At 40.9% G+C, this 20,610-nt stretch overlaps 1 protein-coding gene and 1 non-coding gene across 3 annotated transcripts in view; one reads left to right on the plus strand and one right to left on the minus strand.

The window, feature by feature from the left end:
* Positions 1 to 15,801, minus strand: part of LOC133573189 (ER membrane protein complex subunit 3) — a 34,062-nt gene extending 18,261 nt beyond the window's left edge. For both annotated transcript variants that reach the window (XM_072914755.1, XM_072914754.1), the window contains exons 1-6: positions 15,711 to 15,801; positions 12,054 to 12,223; positions 3,272 to 3,329; positions 1,558 to 1,651; positions 879 to 983; positions 730 to 811 (exon numbers count right to left, since the gene is read on the minus strand). In XM_072914755.1, the coding sequence (XP_072770856.1) occupies positions 730 to 811; positions 879 to 983; positions 1,558 to 1,651; positions 3,272 to 3,329; positions 12,054 to 12,208 (494 nt within the window). In that variant the 5' untranslated portion in view covers positions 12,209 to 12,223; positions 15,711 to 15,801. The remainder of the gene's footprint in view (positions 1 to 729; positions 812 to 878; positions 984 to 1,557; positions 1,652 to 3,271; positions 3,330 to 12,053; positions 12,224 to 15,710) is intronic.
* Positions 15,802 to 17,951: 2,150 nt separating this feature from the next.
* trnas-aga (transfer RNA serine (anticodon AGA)) lies at positions 17,952 to 18,048 on the plus strand. The gene is given in 2 exon segments: positions 17,952 to 17,988; positions 18,004 to 18,048. It is a non-coding gene; the product is annotated as a tRNA-Ser (tRNA).
* The last annotated feature ends 2,562 nt before the right edge of the window (positions 18,049 to 20,610 follow it).

The following is a 20,610-nucleotide window of genomic DNA, read 5'->3' on the forward strand; positions in this document are numbered from 1 at the left end:
CCTTTACACAGCACAGTGTCACACACACACACCTGTACAACACACCTTTACACAGCACAGTGTCACACACACACACCTGTACAACACACCTTTACACAGCACAGTGTCACACACACACACCTGTACAACACACCTTTACACAGCACAGTGTCACACACACACCTTTACACAGCACCGTGTCACACACACACACACCTGTACAATACACCTTTACACAGCACCGTGTCACACACACACACCTGTACAACACACCTTTACACAGCACAGTGTCACACACACACACCTGTACAACACACCTTTACACAGCACAGTGTCACACACACACCTTTACACAGCACCGTGTCACACACACACACACACACACACTTGTACAACACACCTTTACACAGCACAGTGTCACACACACATGTACAACACACCTTTACACAGCACCGTGTCACACACACACCTGTACAACACACCTTTACACAGCACCGTGTCACACACACACACACACACACACTTGTACAACACACCTTTACACAGCACCGTGTCACACACACACCTGTACAACACACCTTTACACGGCAGTGTCACACACACACACCTGTACAACACACCTTTACACAGCACAGTGTCACACACACACACTCCACAGAGGCATCAGTCACACACACATCACTCACCAGGAGGCATCAGTCACACACACATCACTCACCAGGAGGCATCAGTCACCTGTACATCACTCACCAGGAGGCATCCAGTGTCAGCAGGTCGATGCCACGCTGCAACATGGGCTTGAACCTCAGAGTCAGGGGGAAAGGAACCTTGGCTGGAGAAGGAGAGTAGAGTTATGATGTCATGATCTAAGCTCCTCCCACATCATGTGACCAACTGACTTATGACAAATCCAGAGAAGGCCCAGTTGATCCATCCTCCAATCACAATCATGGGGAGAACGTTGGTCAGGTTGCCTTTCATCATGTCTGTCAGCATGCTGCTGTCTGCAACACACACACACCTGTCACATCACACACACCTGTCACATCACACTCACCTGTCACATCACACTCACTTGTCACATCACACTCACCTGTCACATCACACTCACTTGTCACATGACCACACACTCACCTGTCACATCACACTCACCTGTCACATCACACTCACCTGTCACATCACACTCACCTGTCACATCACACACACCTGTCACATCACACTCACCTGTCACATCACACTCACCTGTCACATCACACTCACCTGTCACATCACACTCACCTGTCACATCACACTCACCTGTCACATGACACTCACCTGTCACATGACCCTCACCTGTCACATGAGCACACACTCACCTGTCACATGACCCTCACCTGTCACATGAGCACACACTCACCTGTCACATCACACTCACCTGTCACATGAGCACACACTCACCTGTCACATGACCCTCACCTGTCACATGAGCACACACTCACCTGTCACATGACCCTCACCTGTCACATGAGCACACACTCACCTGTCACATCACACTCACCTGTCACATGAGCACACACTCACCTGTCACATGACCCTCACCTGTCATGGGGTTTTTGGGGACGACCTTCCTCTTGACCTTCTTGAAGAACCCTGTCTCTGCATCGTTGAAGTAATGTCTCCTCATGGTGAATGACTGTGAGCACACATTCATGTTGTCACCATCCAGCCATCACTATTCATGTTGTCATCATCCATCCATCACTATTCATGTTGTCATCATTCATCCATCACTATTCATGTTGTCATCATCCAGCCATCACTATTGTTGTCATCATCCAGCCATCACTATTAATGTTGTCATCATTCATCCATCACTATTCATGTTGTCATCATCCAGCCATCACTATTCATGTTGTCATCATCCATCCATCACTATTCATGTTGTCATCATCCATCCATCACTATTCATGTTGTCACCATCCAGCCATCACTATTCATGTTGTCATCATCCATCCATCACTATTCATGTTGTCACCATCCAGCCATCACTATTCATGTTGTCATCATTCATCCATTCATGTTGCCACCATCCAGCCATCACTATTCATGTTGTCATCATCCAGCCATCACTATTCATGTTGTCATCATTCATCCATTCATGTTGCCACCATCCAGCCATCACTATTCATGTTGTCACCATCCAGCCATCACTATTCATGTTGTCATCATTCATCCATTCATGTTGCCACCATCCAGCCATCACTATTCATGTCGTCATCATCCAGCCATCACTATTCATGTTGTCATCATCCATCCATCACTATTCATGTTGTCATCATCCAGCCATCACTATTCATGTTGTCATCATCCAGCCATCACTATTCATGTTGTCATCATTCATCCATTCATGTTGCCACCATCCAGCCATCACTATTCATGTTGTCATCATCCAGCCATCACTATTCATGTTGTCATCATCCATCCATCACTATTCATGTTGTCATCATCTATCCATCACTATTCATGTTGTCATCATTCATGTTGCCACCATCCATCCATCACTATTCATGTTGTCATCATTCATCCATCAACTATTCATGTCATCATTTTATAATCCATCAACTATTCATGTTGTCATCATTTGATCATTCATAACATAGTTATTTATGTTGTCATCATTCATCCATCCATCCACTATTCATGTTGTCATCATTCAGAAAACATGCAGTGTTAATTACGCACCTTTTTCATACAGTTTGAACCCTGCAGCTTATAAAACGGTGCGGCTAATTGATGGATTTTCACTGGCGGCCATAATGCAAATAGCTTCTAAAAATAAAAACGGAGCAAATACACTTTAAAGGTGTCTTATTGTTTGTGCTATGGCGCCATCTCTTTGGACGAGTTTTCTTACTGCAGATGCTGCAGTGTCCTTCCATTTAGTGCTTTCAATCGGAAGTAGAAGTGCCCTTCCACCTTCCAGCCGCCCATAGCGGTTCTACTCATATGGATTCTTCATTCATCGCTCCAAAGCAACGTTTGTGCCTTGTACAATATAACTAAAACTATTCTTACTTACTAAAACCTCCCATGTGTGTTCTCATGCATATTTGAACGTAATTGAGCACATAGCAACGCTACTTCTGTCAACTACAACTTAGCCACGCTGGCGAGATGACAACCACTACTTTGGGGAACAACATGATCTTTTGGGAAGTGATCCATCACATAAGGATTGTAGCTTTTCCTTGACAGCCAAGATGGCAAACTGATGAAAAGGTGATGCATGTGTAATAAAGCAAGAGTGTCTGACCTGTCTGGGGATGTATTTGCCATTCTCTCTCAGGATGCGACTGCGCAGCAGCACCTGACTGAAGAGAAGAAACATGTAGGTACAAACCCCGTTTCCATATGAGTTGGGAAATTGTGTTATACGTAAATATAAACGGAATACAATGATTTGCAAATCCTTTTCAAGCCATATTCAGTTGAATATGCTACAAAGACAACATATTTCATGTTCAAACTCATAAACTTTATTTTTCTTTTGCAAATAATCATTAACTTAGAGTTTCATGGCTGCAACACGTGCCAAAGTAGTTGGGAAAGGGCATGTTCACCACTGTGTTACATGGCCTTTCCTTTTAACAACACTCAGTAAAGGTTTGGGAACTGAGGAGACACATTTTTGAAGCTTCTCAGGTGGAATTCTTTCCCATTCTTGCTTGATGTACAGCTTAAGTTGTTCAACAGTCCGGGGGTCTCCCTTCTGCTATTTTAGGCTTCATAATGCGCCACACATTTTCAATGTCTGGACTACAGGCAGGCCAGTCTAGTACGCGCACTCTTTTACTATGAAGCCACGTTGATGTAACACGTGGCTTGGCATTGTCTTGCTGAAATAAGCAGGGGCGTCCATGGTAACGTTGCTTGGATGGCAACATATCAATCACTCAATGTTTATTTATATAGCCCTAAATCACAAGTGTCTCAAAGGGCTGCACAAGCCACAACGACATCCTCGGTACAGTGCCCACATAAGGGCAAAGAAAAACTCACCCCAGTGGGACGTCGATTTGAATGACTATGAGAAACCTTGGAGAGGACCGCATATGTGGGTAACCCCCCCCTCCCCCGTGTTGCTCCAAAAGCTGTATGTACCTTTCAGCATTAACGGTGCCTTCACAGATGTGTAAGTTACCCATGTCTTGGGCACTAATACACCCCCATACCATCACACATGCTGCCTTTTACACTTTGCGCCTAAAACAATCCGGATGGTTCTTTTCCTCTTTGGTCCGGAGGACACGACGTCCACAGTTTCCAAAAACAATTTGAAATGTGGACTCGTCAGACCACAGAACACTTTTCCACTTTGTATCAGTCCATCTTAGATGAGCTCAGGCCCAGCGAAGCCGACGGCATTTCTGGGTGTTGTTGATAAACGGTTTTCGCCTTGCATAGGAGAGTTTTAACTTGCACTTACAGATGTAGCGACCAACTGTAGTTACTGACAGTGGGTTTCTGAAGTGTTCCTGAGCCCATGTGGTGATATCCTTTACACACGGATGTCGCTTGTTGATGCAGTACAGCCTGAGGGATGGAAGGTCACGGGCTTAGCTGCTTACGTGCAGTGATTTCTCCAGATTCTCTGAACCCTTTGATGATATTACAGACCGTAGATGGTGAAATCCCTAAATTCCTTGCAATAGCTGGTTGAGAAAGTTTTTTCTTAAACTGTTCAACAATTTGCTCACGCATTTGTTGACAAAGTGGTGACCCTCGCCACATCCTTGTTTGTGAATGACTGAGCATTTCATGGAAGCTGCTTTTATACCCAATCATGGCACCCACCTGTTCCCAATTAGCCTGTTCACCTGTGGGATGTTCCAAATAAGTGTTTGATGAGCATTCCTCAACTTTATCAGTATTTATTGCCACCTTTCCCAACTTCTTTGTCACGTGTTGCTGCCATCAAATTCTAAAGTTAATGATTATTTGCAAAAAGAAAAAAAGTTTATGAGTTTGAACATCAAATATGTTGTCTTTGTAGCATATTCAACTGAATATGGCTTGAAAAGGATTTGCAAATCATTGTATTCCGTTTATATTTACATCTAACACAATTTCCCAACTCATATGGAAACAGGGTTTGTACATACACAATGTTTGCACAATATCTACATAGTTCCTCAAAGTAACACAAGTTAGGAGTAACAAATCATGATTGCAAAGCCTAACGTCCCGTTGTGGTAGTTCAGATGGGCAATATGAGCCCATCAACGCCCACGATTGAAGGAGAATGTTGTGATGGCAAAAAAAGGACAATGTCCAAACCTGGTTTTTTCATCAGGGGAAAAAATGCACTATAAGATGTTCAATATTTATATCAGTAAAATTTCTGCTTTATGAAATGAGTCAATTTTATTTTTTGGATGTTCATTTATTCAGGATAACAAAGTTATTAATTACAGTACAACCATTCTACAGTAATGAGGGGAAAGTAGTAGTTTCTTTACGCCTTTTTTCAAGCCAAATGACGTTAGTGCGCTGCTGTGACTCGTTTTCCAGGAAGTAAGCAGTGTTGCCTAAAATGTTTTCCGTTTTTTTTTGTGATTAAAAATGTAAAAAGGTATTACAACCCGCGGTTTATCATGATACCGTTAAATTCCTATTACATTACATTATAAACACCATATAGTTTTGTTGGTTATTTCTTCAGTTTAAGAGCATGATGTAAACAAATATTTTTGGAAGTAAATTCTTATTCTAAGGTGTGGCACCTTGAGACAAACGTGTGTTGATGTACAGTCTAAAAGTAACTTCACTTAATATGTGTGCAGTTGAATACATTTATCTGTCTAAATATAAATGTTGCAACCAAATCGCAATCGCAATTTTGAAGAGCAAAATCACAATTAGGATTGTTTTCCTAAAGTCGCCTGGAGGATGTCATCTCAACTCTGTTAGATAGTCTTATATCATATATACCGTATTTTCCGCACTATTAGCCGCACCTAAAAACCACAAATTTACTCAAAAGCTGACAGTGCGGCTTATAACCCGGTGCGCTTTATATATGGATTAATATTAAGATTCATTTTCATAAAGTTTCGGTCTCGCAACTACGGTAAACAGCCGCCATCTTTTTTCCCCGTAGAAGAGGAAGTGCTTCTTCTTCTATGCAAGCAACCGCCAAGGTAAGCACCCGCCCCCATAGAAGAGGAAGCGCTTCTTCTTCTACTGTAAGCAACCACCCGCCCCCGTAGAAGAAGAAGAAGCGCGCGGATATTACGTTTCATTTCCTTTGTGTGTTTACATCTGTAAAGACCACAAAATGGCTCCTACTAAGCGACAGGTTTCCGGTTCATGAAAAGACGCAATCTCTCCATCCGCACACGGACTACTATTTCACAGCAACTGCCTAAAGACTTTCAAGAAAAGCTGGCTACTTTCCGTGCATATTGTAAAAACAAGATAGCTGAAAAAAAGATCCGGCCAGAGAACATTATCAACATGGACGAGGTTCCACTGACTTTTGATATTCCTGTGAACCGCACTGTGGATACAACGGGAGCACGTACGGTGAATATTCGCACCACAGGGAATGAGAAGTCATCCTTCACTGTGGTTCTAGCTTGCCATGCTAATGGCCAGAAACTTCCACCCATGGTGATATTCAAAAGGAAGACCTTGCCAAAAGAGACCTTTCCAGCCGGCGTCGTCATAAAAGCTAACTCGAAGGGATGGATGGATGAAGAAAAGATGAGCGAGTGGTTAAGGTAAGTTTACGCGAAGAGGCCGGGTGGCTTTTTTCACGCAGCTCCGTCCATGTTGATATATGACTCCATGCGCGCCCACATCACGCTGGTTTTTAATATATTATTAAAGTTTGACTGACCTATCTGACTGTTTTTTTGACATTCCTTTAGCGCAGTTAGATGCGGCTTATAACACGGGGCGGCTTATAGGTGGACAAAGTTTTGAAATATGCCGTTCATTGAAGGCGCGGCTTATAACCCAGGGCGGCTTATGGTGCGGAAAATACGGTAGATAAATCACCGAAGTGATTCCCGAGCGCGGCCACAGCTGCTGCTCGCTGCTCCCCTCACATCACCTCCCAGGGGGTGGAACAAGGTGATGGGTCAAATACAGAGGGTCATTTCACCACACCTAGTGTGTGTGTGTGTGTGTGAGACTATCAGTGTATCAGTGGTACAAAATAATGGATTCACATTCCAATCGCCATTCTTACTTATCCTGATTCTAAATTGATTTATCATTTTCAAAAATCGTTAAAAAAAAGAAGAACATTTTAATTTTATTTTACAAGAAAAAAAAAAAAGTTTTTAGACCGTCTTCATGCAACCAGAAGCTTTTCTAACCCCTAACTTGCTTTGATTCTAATTATTATACCAAATAATAGATTGCAAGAATCAGTTACAATCAAGAATCCATTGTGAATGGTCACCCGAGGAATGGTTAGGTGCCCAAAGAGTCACACCCGTACTTGCTAACAAGTGTGAGGCCAAGTTGTGTGACAAATACAGTATGGTGTCCACCCAGCCAAATGATGACAATCAGGTGTATTAATCACTTGGCCCGGCCACAGGTGTATCAAATCAAGCACTTAGGCATGGAGACTGTTTCTACAAACATTTGTGAAAGAATGGGCCGCTTTCAGTTATTTCCAGCGTGGAACTGTCATAGGGCTAGGGTCAGCAAGTCCAATGCAAAGCGTGGGATGCAGTGGTGTAAAGAACATCACCACTGGACTCTAGAGCAGTGGAGACGCCTTCTCTGGACTGATGAGTCACACTTTTCCATCTGGCAATCTGATGGACCAGTCTGGCTTTGGAGGTTACCAGGAGAACGCTACATTTCTGACTGCATTTGGTGGGGGAGGAATTATGGTGTTTTTAGGGTTGTTTTTTCAGGAGTTGGGCTTGGCCCCTAAGTTCCAGTGAAAGGAACTTTGAATGCTCCAGGATAGCAAAACATTTTGGACAATTCCATGCTCCAAACCTTGTGGGAACAGTCTGACCTGAACCCCATAGAACACCTTTGGGATGAATTAGAACAGAGACTGAGAGCCAGGCCTTCTCCACCAACATCAATCCAATCCAATCCACTTTATTTATATAGCACATTTAAACAACAAAATGTTTCCAAAGTGCTGCACAACAATATTAAAAACAATTAAAAACAATATAAAATAAATATGATTAAAAACCAATTAAAACAGTAAATAGAAATCAAAATGTTAAAACCACAGAGGACAATAGAGGAGCACACAACTCACGTAGTGTTAAAAGCCAGAGAATAAAATTGGGTCTTAAGACGAGACTTAAAAGAGTCCACTGTGGGAGCAGTTGGAACATGGAGGGGCAGAGTGTTCCAGAGCTTAGGGCCGACCACAGAGAAGGCCCTGTCGCCCCTGGTTTTAAGTCTGGTCTTGGCCACCACGAGCTGGAGCTGGCTCTCGGACCTCAGAGCGCACGCAGGATTGTAAGTTTGGATGAGGTCCGAGATATACTGAGGTGCCAGTCCATGTAAAGCTTTAAAAACAAACAGCAAGGTTTTAAAATGAACAGGGAGCCAGTGCAAACTCTGAAGGATTGGGGTTACATGCTGGCGTCTCCTGGCCCCTGTTAAAAGTCCTGCTGCCGCCTTCTGGACTAACTGCAACCGGGAGGGAGATTTTTGGCTAATGCCAGCATAAAGTGCATTGCAGTAGTCCAGGCCACTTGAAATAAAAGCATGCACCACTTGTTCAAAAAGGTTCAAAGATAAAAACGGTTTTACCTTTGCTAAAAGTCGAAGATGATAAAAACAGGATTTTAAAAGGCCATTGACTTGTTTGTCAAGTTTAAAATGGCTGTCTATAGTGACGCCAAGGCTGCTGACTTTGAGACGCACATCATTTTGCAATGCCAAGTCAGTGAGGGCCGGACCAAAAACTAAAATTTCCGTTTTTCCCTCATTCATTATTCAAAAATTCTGGGCTAACCAAGCCTTGACGTGGCATAGACAGTTGAGAAGGGGTGTCAGGGGGCCGTGGCCTTTTGAAATCGGCATATAAATTTGGCAGTCAGTGTGTGACCCATACCTGCCAACTTTTGAAATCAGAAAAACCTAGTAGCCAGGGTCCAGGGGCCGCAGGCCCCGGTAGGTCCAGGACAAAGTCCTGGTGGGGGGTTCAGAGGGGCGAAGCCCCCCGACGCAAAATGATTATTAGCATTCAGACAGGTTAAAATGTTGCTAAAACCATCACTTTTCTATCAGTCACAGTGACTTTTCAAAACAAAAATATTACAGCAAAAATCATATGTGTTGATTGACATGTTTATTCTGTAAGCTAACTTCAATAGTTTGAAATTATTTTGACAGTTAATGCCAGTTATCCTGTCAACCTTTCACAAGACTTCAATTTGTTAATTGAAAGTATAAACAGTATAAACACTTTTTACAGTAAACAAATGGTAAAACAGTACTAAACAATTCCATTAAAAAAATAATTGGTGTCATTATTAACTTTCTGTCCAAGCTTGTATAATCTACTGCCTTGTTCAATTGTAAAAAATATACTGTGCCTAAAATTCACATTTCTATCACAATTATCATACTGTAAACATGGTAAGCTAACTTCATTAAAATTAATAGTCCTGTCAATAGCATGGAATTACAATTCAAATGTAGTTTTTTTGTAAGCCTTTCAAAAGAATTCAAAATATGAAAAATTCATGAAAATGAATTGAAGCCATCAGACACTTGAAAAGTGGCACATCACATCTCTAATGTAATCATTTGAACTTTTCAACAGAAATAGCACTGCAAAAATATTAAGGACATACTTCTGTATTTTGGTAGTTATGCTGTCAACATTTAACAAGATTTCTTCAACTTGGACTTGAAAGCATAAATAGTATAAACACTTTTAACAGTATAACAGTACTAAACAATTCCAATAGATAACATTGGTGTCATTAACTTTTTGTGGCTAAAATCCAAATTTATTCTAGTCCATGCTCAATTATTGCCTCCGTAAATAAAACTTTGGCATTTATCACATCCAAAGAATCTGTTTGGGCGACGAAAAACGTTGAAAGTTTTCCACTTGTATCGCTAGCAACGGCATTAGACTTGTGTTTTTTTGTCCCAACGTGGTCTTTTACATGGCTAATTCCTCCGTGTCTGATCGAAAAATCTTGTCTGCACAAGGTGCAATTCGCGTAGTTTTCACCCTTTTTGGAACGGATAATTATTCCCGGATAGGCTTTTTAATATTCTTCACGGAATGACTGCAGTTTACTTTTCAGTTTAAGACTCGTATGCGATTTTTCTCCGGCTGATTCCATGATCGTTCGCTCGTTTGGAAACAATGGCAACTGGTGCCTCGTGCTTGGCAGCGGTGCTATAAATAGCCTCGCGCATGGCATTCGGAATGGCTCGATAGGAAGTTACGGGAAGCAGTGTCGATTGTCATTGTTGTTACGCGATTTTGTGAATAAAACTTAAAAAAAAAAAATTTTTTTTAATTAATGAAAAACCGTATTTTTTATCACTGCAACCGTAACCCGGAATAGGTTGATGAAAACCGTACTAATTACGGGAAAACCGGAGTAGTTGGCAGGTATGGTGACCTCACCAAGGCTCTTTTGGAAGAATAGTCAAATTGCAATAAACACACTCCGCAACCTTGTGGACAGCCTTCCCAGAAGAGTTGAAGCTGTAATAGCTGCAAAAGGTCATATTGACCCCTATGGGTTAGGAATGGGATGGCACTTCAACTTCATATGTGAGTCAAGGCAGGTGGCCAAATACTTTTGTCAATATAGTGTAGATTTAACAATTATTTCAGCCAAAGTCAGCTAAACTTTGTCCATTTTCATTCACAGGGGCCCATTAGCTAAAGATGTGAGGAATAGACACACCCAATGTACCGTATTTTCCGCACTATTAGCCGCACCTAAAAACCACAAATTTTCTCAAAAGCTGACAGTGCGCCTTTTAACCCGGTGCGCTTTATATATGGATAAATATTAAGATTCATTTTCATAAAGTTTCGATCTCGCAACTTCGGTAAACAGCCGCCATCTTTTTTCCCGGTAGAACAGGAAGCGCTTCTACTTCTACGCAAGCAACCGCCAAGGTAAGCACCCGCCCCCATAGAACAGGAAGCGCTTCTTCTTCTACTGTAAGCAACCACCCGCCCGCGTAGAAGAAGAAAAAGCGCGCGGATATCACCGTACGTTTCATTTCCTTTGTGTGTTTACATCTGTAAAGACCACAAAATGGCTCCTACTAAGCGTCAGGGATCCGGTTCATGAAAAGACGCAATCTCTCCATCCGCACACGGATTACTATTTCACAGCAACTGATATTCCTGTGAACCGCACTGTGGATACAACGGGAGCACGTACGGTGAATATTCGCACCACAGGGAATGAGAAGTCATCCTTCACTGTGGTTCTAGCTTGCCATGCTAATGGCCAGAAACTTCCACCCATGGTGATATTCAAAAGGAAGACCTTGCCAAAAGAGACCTTTCCAGCCGGCGTCATCATAAAAAGCTAACTCGAAGGGATGGATGAAGAAAAGATGAGCGAGTGGTTAAGGTAAGTTTAAGTTTACGCGAAGAGGCCGGGTGGCTTTTTTCACGCAGCTCTGTCCATGTTGATATACGTATGTTTGTGATTGCACATTTGCGTACATTTTGGGAGTGAACAGAGTTGTTAGAACGCTGGTTTTTAATATATTATTAAAGTTTGACTGACCTATCTGACTGTTTTTTTGACATTCCTTTAGCGCAGTTAGATGCGGCTTACAACACCGGGCGGCTTATAGGTGGACAAAGTTTTGAAATATGCCGTTCATTGAAGGCGCGGCTTTTAACCCAGGGCGCCTTATGGTGCGGAAAATACGGTACCTTTGAGTATGGCACCTGTGTGCTGAGTCATCTACATGGTTGACTATTTATATGTTTGCTAAAGGATCTTCATTAGTTTGGTGCTTCTTGACAGTTTTCCCGAAGTGGTGTCAACATGGTTGCATCACGGCGTACAGCGAGCGCCAAGTGGCCCGAGTGCACTCACCTGTCAGAGACCTGCTCCAGGTCCACCTTCTTGTCACTGTGCAGCAGCTGAGTGACGTAATGGCGAATGACCCCCACCAGGAAGGTGATGACCACGATGGGCAGCACCACCCACAAACGGATACTGGAGTCCAGCAGGAGCTCTGGACCGGCCATGGCTCTGTTTACACTCTGGAAGCAAGAAAAGTCATCATCTCTGCCCTCCAAGGGTCAAACTGTCAATATTATTTCTGTGTGTGGATCCAGGGATCCCACCTCAGCACAACAACCTTCTGTGTGTGGATCCAGGGATCCCACCTCAGCACAACAACTTTCTGTGTGTGGATCCAGGGATCCCACCTCAGCACAACAACTTTCTGTGTGTGGATCCAGGGATCCCACCTCAGCACAACTTTCTGTGTGTAGATCCAGGGATCCCACCTCAGCACAACAACTTTCTGTGTGTGGATCCAGGGATCCCACCTCAGCACAACAAAGGCAAACTGTGTGACATTTAGCATACGTGCTGGATTCTAATTAATATCAAAGCTTCCATCATTTTTTGTTCAAATGGAACAGACTTGACATGTTGACTCTTATTAGCAAGGTGCTAAACTGTTTTATACATTTCAAGTCATATATACTTACATGGCATGACTACATTTGATCTCTTAGACTCCTGAGAAATTGCAACTATGCCCACAGTAAACTATTTAGACACTTTTGGTAGTTCATGCCATATTGTATGCTAGGTGCTAGCATGCTAACTGCTATCATCCTCGTATTGAATGTATGTAAAAGAACATTATATAGAACTGGAACTTCCTCGCTGGAAGATTTTGCAGATCACATCAAGTTTGAGCGCTTTAGCAAAAATGAAAGGTATTTTGAAGCAAAATGTTGACAATGTAGCCCCGCGGCTTGCTAGCACGTACGACGCACAACTGATTCACACTGACTGGCAGAGGAGAGAAATTGGGAGTTTTATTGAATTATCAATAAATATTGTTTAAAAATATTATGAAACATTCACTTTCAAGGCAGATTTTCTGTGCACTTAAGATGTAACTTTAAGGTTTTACTACTTAGGTATAAAATACTACACGGTCTAGCTCCGTCCTATCTTGCTGATTGTATCGCACCATATGTCCCGGACACAAATCTGCCTTCTAAGAACGTATTACTGATTTTCAGAGCCCAAAAAAAGTCTGAACTATAGAGTGTTTTATAATGGGGCTCCAGTACTCTGGAATGTTCTAGCAGTAACAGTTAGAGACGCTACCTCAGTAGAAGCATTTAAGTCCCATCTTAAAACTCATTTGTATACTCTAGCCTTTAAATAGACCCCCCTTTTAGACCAGTTGATCTGCCGTCTCTTTGGACTGGACTCTCACACTATTAACTAGATCCAGTATGGACTGGACTCTCACACTGTTAACTAGATCCAGTATGGACTGGACTACACTATTAACTAGATCCAGTATGGACTGGACTACACTATTAACTAGATCCACTATGGACTGGACTCTCACACTATTAACTAGATCCACTATGGACTGGACTCTCACACTATTAACTAGATCCACTATGGACTGGACTCTCACACTATTAACTAGATCCACTATGGACTGGACTCTCACACTATTAACTAGATTCAGTATGGACTGGACTACACTATTAACTAGATCCACTATGGACTGGACTCTCACACTATCAACTAGATCCACTATGGACTGGACTCTCACACTATTAACTAGATTCAGTATGGACTGGACTACACTATTAACTAGATCCACTATGGACTGGACTCTCACACTATCAACTAGATCCACTATGGACTGGACTCTCACACTATTAACTAGATCCACTATGGACTGGACTCTCACACTATTAACTAGATCCACTATGGACTGGACTCTCACACTGTTAACTAGATCCAGTATGGACTGGACTACACTAGTAACTAGATCCAGTATGGACTGGACCACACTATTAACTAGATCCACTATGGACTGGACTACACTATTAACTAGATCCACTATGGACTGGACTACACTATTAACTAGATCCACTATGGACTGGACTCTCACACTATTAACTAGATCCACTATGGACTGGACTCTCACACTATTACCTAGATACACTATGGACTGGACTCTCACACTATTAACTAGATCCAGTATGGACTGGACTACACTATTAACTAGATCCACTATGGACTGGACTACACTATTAACTAGATCCAGTATGGTCTGGACTCTCACACTATTAACTAGATCCACTATGGACTGGACTCTCACACTATTAACTAGATACACTATGGACTGGACTCTCACACTATTAACTAGATCCAGTATGGACTGGACTACACTATTAACTAGATCCACTATGGACTGGACTCTCACACTATTACCTAGATACACTATGGACTGGACTCTCACACTATTAACTAGATCCAGTATGGACTGGACTACACTATTAACTAGATCCACTATGGACTGGACTACACTATTAACTAGATCCAGTATGGTCTGGACTCTCACACTATTAACTAGATACACTATGGACTGGACTCTCACTATTATCTAGATCCAGTATGGACTGGACTACACTATTAACTAGATCCACTATGGACTGGACTCTCACACTATCAACTAGATCCACTTTGGACTGGACTGTCACACTATTAACTAGATCCACTATGGACTGGACTCTCACACTATTAACTAGATCCACTATGGACTGGACTCTCACACTATTAACTAGATCCACTATGGACTGGACTCCCACACAATTAACTAGATGCACTATGGACTGGACTCTCACACAATTAACTAGATCCACAATGGACTGGACTCTCCCCACATCTGCAGTCCCCTCCAAGGTTTCTCATTGTCATCCCATTGGGTTGAGTTTTTCCTTGCCCTGATGTGGGATCCGAGACCAGGATTGTGGCTTGTGCAGCCCTTTGAGACACTTGTGATTTAGGGCTACATAAGTAAACTTTGATTGTATTATTTAAGTAGAAACTGTAGCTGCATATGTCCCCCAAAAGTATACTGTCCCAAGAACAATTGTTTTTGTTTTGTTTTGCCCATTTTTTTTTACCTAAATGAGTCAATTTAGTTGTTTAATTTGTATTATTTTGGTCGCTTCTTTGGCTGTTGCCTTTTAACTTTATTAAGAGCTTTTAGTGTGAACATGTCAGGCTTTTCTCTAAAAATGTGCTTTTTTGCTCTCTTCAGCATGATATGTGTGTTTCATTTCATGTCTATAATGTTGTGAAAGCTAAATAAAGAAATAATTGAATATCTACAATGTTGTGAAATGTTTAATTTAATATCTACAATGTTAAGAAAGCCAAATAAAGAAATAATTTAATATCTATAATGTTGTTAAACCAAATAAAGAAATTATTTAATATCTACAATGTTGTGAAAGCCAAATAAAAAAATAATTTAATAACCAAATAAAGAAAAAAAGAAATACTTTGAAGACGCTTGTTAGCATTAGCTAGCAGCTCGTTAGCATTAGCTAGCAGCTAGCATGTTGACGAGCATGGCTGTGTTTAAAGCAGCTTCTACAAACATCACGTTTTCCTCGTCGCCATCGTCAACATGTTTGCTCCATGTGCGTGCACAATAATATGAAGTCATGGAATATAAAAGATGTAACTTACCACATAAAGGAGTTAATAACTTACGAACAACTAAATAAGTCGTCTTCTTCGTCTACTTCCGGATTCTTCTTCTTCTTCACTTTATGGTGGGTCGCAACCAACGTTACAGGTGCACAGCGCCACCTACTGTATGCACCCAGTGTGTACCCTCAGGTTACAGACTATGTTGGTATGTACATATCAAATATGTATTTACACAAAACCACACATAACAAAAGGGGAGAGAAAAAAAAATAAAAATATATATATATATAATAAAATAAATCAAATAAAACCTATACTTCAAGTATTTTTTTTGGGAAAGGTGATATAAACGTGTTTATTTTATTTATTTATTTATTTTTACTTTAATTTTTTAAAATTTTATAAACCTTTATTTATAAATGTCAACATTTACAAACAGTTGATAAATAATAATCAAAGTAAGTACAAAAACAGTCCAAAACAGCGCCAGGGGGTTGTAAATTCAAAGTAAACCTATACTAAGTATTAAACCTGTGATCTTAAGATATCAAATCAAATCAAATCAAATCAACTTTATTTATAAAGCACATTTAAAATTTACCACAGGGGTAGCCAAAGTGCTGTACAATGAACAGGTTAAAAGATAAAACGAGTACCGAGCAAACACAACACAACACAAACAGAACACGATAAAAAGTAAATAATTAAAATAGAATAAATAAAAACATAAAAACAGGTTCACAGCAGGTGTATTATGGGGCGCCATTGCAGGATGGATATCACTCAGTGTTAAAAGCCATGGAATAAAAGTATGTTTTTAAGAGAGATTTAAAAACAGGAAGAGAGGAGGCTTGTCTAACACTCAGGGGTAGGTCGTTCCAGAGCTTGGGAGCAGCAACGGCGAAAGCTCTGTCACCTCTAAGCTTCAGCCTTGTGTCAGGGACCGTCAACAGCAGCTGATCGGCTGATCTTAAGGATCGGGTGGGGCAGTAAGGCTGAAGGAGGTCGGAGAGATAGGTTGGCGCGAGGTTGTTTAGACATTTAAAAACAAATAAAAGGAGTTTAAAATGTATTGGGTAACGCACAGGGAGCCAGTGAAGGGACGCTAAAATAGGGGTGATGTGCTCACGTCTGCGGGTCTGTGTTAGCAGACGAGCAGCAGAGTTCTGCACGAGCTGCAGGCGGGCGAGGGAGGCCTGGCTAATGCCAACATACAGGGCATTACAATAATCAAGACGAGTCGAGATAAAGGCGTGGATTAATTTCTCAAGATCATGACTTGATAGAAGCGGTTTCACTTTCGCTATTTGGCGTAATTGATAAAAACTTTTTTGAACGACGCTGCTGATTTGTTTTTCGAATTTAAAATCTGAGTCAAACTTTACCCCCAGGTTTGTGACACAGTCGCTGAGATACGGGGTCAGAGTGCCGAGGTCAACGTTGGGGGAGGGAGAGCGACTTGGACCGAACAACATAACTTCTGTTTTATCTTCATTTAGGCTCAGGAAGTTAGCTGAAAGCCAGACTTTGATGTCGTGCAGGCAGTCAATAAGACGTTGAACCGTGTTATTTTGTGCCATGGGAAAATAAATCTGGCAATCATCGGCATAAAAATGAAATGCAATACTGTACTTCCTAAAAATAGAACCAAGGGGGAGAAGGTAAAGCGCAAATAAAATTGGGGCAAGGATTGAGCCCTGGGGGACCCCATGTGGTAAAGGAGCTGTGGACGACATAAAACTGTCTACTTTTACACAAAAACTCCTGTCGGTTAGGTACGACCGGAACCAGTTGAGGGTGGCGCCCTTAATGCCCACACAGTTCTCAAGACGAGTATTGAAGAATATTTAAGAGTACAAAAGCCTTTAAATTGATATCTTTGTTAAATACATTTAAAGTGATTTAGGTAGCCCTTTTTGCCTTTTATATATTTGTATTATTATTATTATTATTTATTAATATTTAATACTCTATCTGTGTTTGCTTTTGTTTACTTTCCTTGTTGTTGATAGTGCCTTGACTGTTGAGTGAACTATAAATGAATGTTTGTTGTTCAATGAAAACAATATTTAAAAAAATGTATATTAAAAAAAAAAATCAGCACATTTCTTCTTCCGGATTCGTTGGTTGATTCCGGTTTAACTACAAAAATTGATACATGAAAGAAAATTCATTTTTTTATTTTTACAGTCGGCTATTCGTCGTTTGTCCCGTGTTAGCAGAAGGCACACCATATCACTACTTTATATGTTGACAAAATTACGAATGTCAGAGCGGGTTGTCGTGGCCGAGTGGTTAAGGCGATGGACTAGAAGGCTACAGTCTAGTGATCCATTGGGGTCTCCCCGCGCAGGTTCGAATCCTGCCGACAACGACTCTCTTTTTCCCTCCTTGTCTATTATTTATTTGATGGTTATCACATTATTTTGATTGTAATAGTATTATGTGAATGCATATGATTGTAATATTATTATGTGAATGCATCTGATTGTAATATTATTATGTGAATGCATTTGTTATTCCCCCAAATAATCATGTTTAAGGCTAAAGCGCGTTACCGACGGTGTCCGACCGTTCAACCAATCAGCGCAGCGTTTCTTACACAAAGTCAACATTTGGCCAATCATATGCCGACATGTTGAAACGAGGACATCCGAATGCGGAAATTGAGGAAAAGAAAGCCAGGCTAAAACGGCACTTACTTTAGCAAACAGAACGAATAACAACAGTAAAAATACAATAATATGATCAATGTTGTTGATAAATATTAACTGCATTTAACATGATGAATAAACGTTAAACCGGAAAATGTCTCCCTGCTGCTGCTCTCATATCAACCAATCAGCACTCCTCTCTTTACACAGTGCCTTCTTTTGGCCAATCACGGATCTCAATGCTGAAATAGACGCGGAAGTGGAAGATCCCCATTCTCCCATTGGATGAATGCTTTTAAATGAATACAATCTTGTAAAACAATAGAATTAAAACAGCATTACATTATTGTCCACATTGAAAGGATGTCTCCACATATTTTGAACACATTTTTATCTACTTTGTATTGTTTCTTACTTTCTTTGATTGATTGATTGAGACTTTTATTAGTAGATTGCACAGTACAGTACATATTCCGTACAATTGACCACTAAATGGTAACACCCCAATAAGTTTTCACACTTCTTTAAGTCGGGCTCCACATTAATCAATTCATGGTACAGATATATACTAACATCATAATACAGTCATCACACAATATAATCATCAGAGTATATACATTGAATTATTTACATGATTTACAATCCGGGGTGTGGGATGTGGAGGGGGGGGGGGGGGGGGGGGGTAGGTGTGGTTGGTATCAACAATCAGCATCAACAATTGCATCATCAGAGAAATGGACATTGAAACAGTGTAGGTCTGGGGTGGAGGTCTAGAAGTAATCTGACTAGCTTGTTCTGGGATGTCTGGAGTCTAGATTTGAGGGATTTGGAGGTGCTAGGGTACCAGGAGGTGCATGCGTAATCGAAAAAGGGTTGAACGAGAGTTCCCGCCAGAATCTTCATGGTGCTTTTGTTGACCAGAGAGGAGATTCTGCACGAGGATGTTGGAAATATAGAAATGTCTTGGATGTTCCTCCATGTGTGTACTGTCAATCTACTTTTCTTTGTACTGTCAGTCTACTTTTATTTGTACTGTCAGTCTACTTTTTTTTGTACTGTCAGTCTACTTTTCTTTGTACTGTCAGTCTACTTCTGTTTGTCTACTTCTGTTTGTACTGTTAGTCTACTTTTCTTTGTACTGTCAGTCTACTTCTGTTTATACTGTCAGTCTACTTCTGTTTGTACTGTCAGTCTACTTCTGTTTGTACGGTCAGTCTACTTTTGTTTGTACTGTCAGTCTACTTCTGTTTGTACTGTTAGTCTACTTCTGTTTGTATTGTTAGTCTACTTTTCTTTGTACTGTCAGTCTACTTCTGTTTGCACTATCAGTCTACTTCTGTTTGTACTGTTAGTCTACTTTTCTTTGTACTGTCAGTCTACTTCTGTTTGTACTGTCAGTCTACTTCTGTTTGTACGGTCAGTCTACTTTTGTTTGTACTGTCAGTCTACTTCTGTTTGTACTGTTAGTCTACTTCTGTTTGTATTGTTAGTCTACTTTTCTTTGTACTGTCAGTCTACTTCTGTTTGTACGGTCAGTCTACTTTTGTTTGTACTGTCAGTCTACTTCTGTTTGTACTGTTAGTCTACTTCTGTTTGTATTGTTAGTCTACTTTTCTTTGTACTGTCAGTCTACTTCTGTTTGCACTATCAGTCTACTTCTGTTTGTACTGTTAGTCTACTTGTCTTTGTACTGTCAGTCTACTTCTATTTTTACTGTCAGTCTACTTCTGTTTGTACTGTTAGTCTACTTTTCTTTGTACTGTCAGTCTACTTCTGTTTGTACTGTCAGTCTACTTCTGTTTGTACGGTCAGTCTACTTTTGTTTGTACTGTCAGTCTACTTCTGTTTGTACTGTTAGTCTACTTCTGTTTGTACTGTCAGTCTACTTCTGTTTGTACTGTCAGTCAACTTCTGTTTGTACTGTCAGTCTACTTCTGTTTGTACTGCTAGTCTACTTCTGTTTGCACTGTCAGTCTACTTCTGTTTGTACTGTTGGTCTACTTCTGTTTGTACTGTTAGTCTACTTTTCTTTGTACTGTCAGTCTACTTCTGTTTGTACTGTCAGTCTACTTCTGTTTGTACTGTCAGTCTACTTTTATTTGTACTGTCAGTCTACTTCTGTTTGTACTGTCAGTCAACTTCTGTTTGTGCAATCATGACAAAAAACACAAAACTTTTGATTCCATCAACATGAACCGATGTTTTATATGTTCAGAGCAATAAATATTTCCACATTGTCTCTCCAATGTCAAAAACAAGGTCACAAGTATTATATTTATATA

Source organism: Nerophis lumbriciformis, linkage group LG01 (assembly GCF_033978685.3).
Source record: "Nerophis lumbriciformis linkage group LG01, RoL_Nlum_v2.1, whole genome shotgun sequence".
NCBI classification, from domain to species: domain Eukaryota; kingdom Metazoa; phylum Chordata; class Actinopteri; order Syngnathiformes; family Syngnathidae; genus Nerophis; species Nerophis lumbriciformis.